This window comes from Blennius ocellaris, assembly GCF_963422515.1.
Source record: "Blennius ocellaris genome assembly, chromosome: 22".
NCBI classification, from domain to species: Eukaryota; Metazoa; Chordata; class Actinopteri; order Blenniiformes; family Blenniidae; genus Blennius; species Blennius ocellaris.
The window spans coordinates 8,159,117-8,164,000 of NC_137671.1; the positions used below are offsets into that span (position 1 = coordinate 8,159,117).

At 44.3% G+C, this 4,884-nt stretch overlaps 1 protein-coding gene across 1 annotated transcript; it reads left to right on the plus strand.

Moving 5' to 3' along the window:
• Nucleotides 1-1,578: 1,578 nt before the first annotated feature.
• cdkn1ba (cyclin dependent kinase inhibitor 1Ba) lies at nt 1,579-3,885 on the plus strand. The gene is made up of 3 exons (XM_080518023.1): nt 1,579-2,362; nt 2,777-2,928; nt 3,185-3,885. Exons 1-2 carry the CDS (start codon nt 1,957-1,959, stop codon nt 2,902-2,904), a joined length of 534 nt encoding a protein of 177 aa, XP_080374149.1. The 5' UTR covers nt 1,579-1,956; the 3' UTR covers nt 2,905-2,928; nt 3,185-3,885.
• Nucleotides 3,886-4,884: the final 999 nt, after the last annotated feature.

The following is a 4,884-nucleotide window of genomic DNA, read 5'->3' on the forward strand; positions in this document are numbered from 1 at the left end:
CTAACGTTTGTTTTTCATGATTGGCTCGTACTCCTCATTTACAATCAGCAGATGTTCAGCGGTTACTGTTTTTGTCTGCAAATTGTATGAAAGCTCCCGTTCTGTGCATACTTCCTCCGTTTAAAAAAAACAAAAACAATACCGCAGCAAATATGCATGTTTATTGTGATGGATTACAATCCTCAGGCAGCCCAAGTCTCTCCCAACTGCGACGACAAGTCTCGCCCTGAAAGCATTGCTTCTGCATGTGTGACCTTCACCAAATGTTCTCGTGCCTCGTTTCTCACTTGCCCCTCGTCTAATGATCCTAATCTTGCGCTTTCACTCCATGGATCACTCTGCACCGAGCCGGGCGCCGTCCGCAGCAGCGTAAACACATTATAGATTAAGTGTGAGCCCGGCGATAACGGGGATTATAACAGATGGCCTCGCCGGATTTATCAAGCGAGATGTTTTGAGTCTTTTCAAGGGTTAATTGAAACAGCATGGCCTCAAAGGCAGGCCCAGTGAGTTTCTCTCTTCTTCTTCTTTTCTTTTCTTTTTTTTTTTTTTCACTGGCAATCACCGCAGAGGAATGCAGATGACACTGGCTGTGGAGTTGAAGTTGGGACATTGTGAACTCCTGCGTAAGTAGCGCCTACTGTTGCCGTTTCTCATTCAGTCGTCTCGAGGACTTGTGCACATCACCGGGGCGTTCGCTGAATAAATTCAATAAGATTTGGCAAGATTTAGAATTTTCTTCTCTCTTTTTTTCTTTCCCTCCTGCAGAATGAGTATCGTTCCCTCGGGAGGTAAAATTCTCGTGCGTTTGAAAGCTCCACCACTCTCCCTCCCGTCGGTGTTTAAATTCTAAGCACACATAAGTGGTTACAACCAACGGAGCACACAAACCACCCCGGTGGCAAAGTCTGACAGCGATAGGCACCATGCCAACCATGACGGAAGGCCTCTCTCTGCCGCCGCGCTGATGTCACCGCTGGCAGATTTGACTCCAGATTTAAATTTTTCATCCCCTATATGCATGTAAAAACAACAAAAAAACCCAACCTGGCTCTGCTGCAGCGGCACTGACCTTCAGTGACCTTGACGCTGATTGACTCAGGTATGTTTACTATGTGACACCAAGTCACATCAGGCGGCCAAATCTCAGCATTCATACAGTCATCTGATGATTGATTCATGTGATGGTGATACTCAGCCTGCACCACAGATACATTCACACTAGTGAGATAATATAACACCCCCCACTCCACACATACACCTTCCCCTCTTTCCTTTGCTGTTCGCTGATCACGTGTCAGTAAATATTTGACTTATCTTACAGTTGCATGAGCACATAGGTGCAAGTATACAGCATTCTAATTCAATGTGTTTGAATCTCCAAAAAAAATCACCGGTCAATTAAAAGGACCCGTCTTGAAGGGTGTGACTGACCCCCACCTCCCCACCGCATCCGCTGGCTTCTCTTGACTCGGAATAATTAGGTCATATTCGCGCAGGGTGTCATTCCAGCGCGCCTCTGTTGTCGTTACCCCTGTTCAACTTTAAGATCGCTCAATGGGCGGTCCCAGCGCGCAGACCAATGAATCGCCGCCTCTGTTTAAATAGTCCTTGATGTCAACTTTTCTTCACTCACAGCCTCCCTCCAACGCCATGTTGGCTGTTGTGACTTGACGTGTTTTCATCTGCCTTTACTACGGACTTGACAGGAGTGGCTCTCTTATTAAACACCCCACCGCCCGCCCGCCCCACCTCTCTCGCTCTCTCTCGCTTCTTTCGGAGACGCGTTATTCCCATTTTGGATGATACATGCGGGACATGCATGCGTTATTCCTCCCGTGGCTTTGCATCTGAAAAGGATTAACTACTTGGAAATAGGAGGGTTTTTCTTTTTTTTTTCTTTTTTTTTTTTAAAGGGTCTTGGTTCTCGTTCCGTGCATCGCGCCTCGCTCTCATATGTGCAACAAAATGTCAGATGTTCGCCTCTCCAACGCGAGCCCGACCCTGGAGCGGGTGGACGCGCGGCAGGCGGACAACTTCAGACCGTCGGTGCGCAGGAACCTCTTCGGCACACCTGACCCGGCGGAGATACGGAGGTACGTGACGGCGACGCTGCAGGAGGAGGTGCGGGGCTTCCAGGAGACGTACAACTTCGACCCGGTGGAGGAGCGACCGCTCGGCCCGGGGGATTACGAGTGGGAAGCGGACAGCGACCCGCCGGAGTTTTACCTCAGGGCGCCTCACGGGAGCCGGGGAGGAGGAGGCGACGCGCTCCGCGGTGACACCCGGCGGGACGCCGCCGAGGAGACGGAGCGACAGCCGGAGAGAAACGGTTCGCGGAAGAGACGATCGGAAGGTTCAGGTGAGACTGGAGCTGTCACCCAGCAGCGTGTGTTTGTGTTTTTGTTTTTGTTTTTGTTTTTTACCCCCCCCCCCCCCCCCCCCCCCCTGGTTTTCTTATTTTGGCGCTGCGCATCCGCGCGCCGCCAGGACGGAGGCGCAGGGAAACAGATGTGTCCCGGGTTCAACCGCAGCCCGATTTCTCTCCCATCACCATGTCTGCGCTGCTTATTGATAAAACTCACACTAGAAAGCTAAAGTATTACAATCTGATCTGGGGATTTGTTTCTCGATCACTCAATATAAAAGTTTGGAGCAGGTGGCGCGCGTAAACCTTTTTCTTCTGCTCGTCGCTTTTTTTTTTTTTTTTATTAAAATTTTTTTTTTAATGATTTTTTTTTTTTTGCTTATTTACTTCTTTACTTTGCCCCGCCAGGTTCTTGCGCCAGTGACTGTCAGAGTAAAATTTTGCATACTGACGAAGACGACGATGAAGACGAGTCGGACGGTGCAGGAAGTGTGCGGAGACCCAGCAGGCCAGAGAGCAGCGCGGAGGCGCACTGAAAAACAACAACAACACAGTGCCAGGTTAGAAATCCTCATCAGTAACGATCAGTAATCATCTGCTTCTTCCTTGCCACCGACAAACCATCAGCCCTGCAGATTTTGTGTCTAAAAACAAAACAAACTAAAAAAAAAAATTTATCCCCCAGCTCTTACACAACCCCCTCCAGTAGTGAGTGTTCACCTTTTCTCAGCGTGCATGAAAGATGCCAAGTGAAAAAAGCAACTGCCTTTTCAATCGCACCATTCACCAGAACCGTTTCCTCTTTCTGTCCCACAGAGCAGAGCGACCTGTTGCTGGTGGAATACTGTAGCCTTTTCTCAGCATCTGACAGAGTGGAGAGACTTTTATTTTGGTTTTATTTGTGTGTTTTTTGTTTTTGTTTTTTTGTTTTTTCTAAAGCAGCCTTTTCTGACAGCAAGTGGGAAGAGGAGGAGGCTGTTCAAGCACTGAATATGTACACTATCAAGTTTTGGCACTCACAATAATTAAATTGCCTCAAAAGCAGCAGACAATGTAGCAGTGTGCAAATGGATTTTTGCTCAATTTATTATTATTATTATTTTTTTTTTAGTTTATTTTTATTATCTACTACCTATGTTTCAAAATGTAGCACATACGAAAGCATGTCATGCTTTTCATACCTGTTTTTTTTATGTGTTTATAATAAGTGTGTGAATCTGACTCGGGAAGTTGCAGTGCAATTTCCAACAGAGAACTATTATTTTGTTATAGTGGTCATTTGTATCTTTATTCAGGTAATTGATATACTTTTTTTTTTTTTTTTTTTTAATGCAGATTTCAAAAGTCAGGGTTTATGTGAAAGCAAAATGTCTTCACTTTTTCTGTGGCTTTATTCTCCCAGTGTTATATATCCTGGTTTTTGAAGGCCCAGATGGCCACACTGTAAGTTGAAGGTCCATCTTTACTGGGAATAGCCATGATAGATAAAGTTTACATGCATATAATGTGTCCCTGTCTCCCACCTTTGTTTGTTTAATGTTTTGAAATTTTTTTTGTTTGTTTTTTTTAGGGGGGGGGGGGGGGGTTGCCAAAGCTTGTGCCTTTTTATTTTCTGGAGAGGTCAGGTTAGGGAAGGGGATTGTGGCTAAAACTGCTGAGCAATATCCAACCAAATTAGTTTTTTTTATAACAGTATTTGCTAATAATCCTAAGAGTTTGTTTTTAAATTTGGTAAGATCATATTTTTTAGCGACCTCTAGGTCCCGCCCTTTTTGTGTTAGTTGTACGCGTGGTCCAGGTTAACATATATAAAATATGTTAAAGTCACTTGGACATTTCTTTTTATGCAAATATGTGAATCAAAGAATTGCCTTTGCGGTGTGGATTTCATGTGGAACATGTAATTGCACTATTCATTTTTCTTTTTTTTTTGTTGTTCTTGTGAGGGCAGAGAAACAAAGTGACAGCGCCTCACTTGGGGTCAAACTTTGAAGTGTACCTGTGTGCGACTTTTTTTTTTTCTTTTCTTTTCGAAAAACACTGAAAACATACTAACTTATTTATGTTGAGTGTCTTTGTGTGCATGTGTGTGTGTGTGTGTGTGCGTGTGTGCATACGTACGTGTGTACGGCTTCCCAAAATGTCATACAGTGCATTCTTTTTGTAAATATATATTTTCATTATTGTTTCTGAGATAAATCAATAAATTTGCAAAACTGAGCCTAATAATGAATTGTTTACCTTGTGTGTACTTTTTTGTTGTTGTTTTGTTTTCAAACTGCAATCAAGGACAAGTAAAGCTGTTATAACAAATGTGTTTGCTCATTGCATGGATTGCCAAGTGCTCCACCCTCAACAAACACTGGCTTTACATTTCGCATGATCCACCCATTTACTCTTGCAGTCATGACACACATCAGAATATAACCATTACAGGTTTTGTTTGCTTTTTTGTAGTCAGATGGATGACGGAGACTCAAAGTATTTTATACATCTGTAGATAAGATACATTGCCA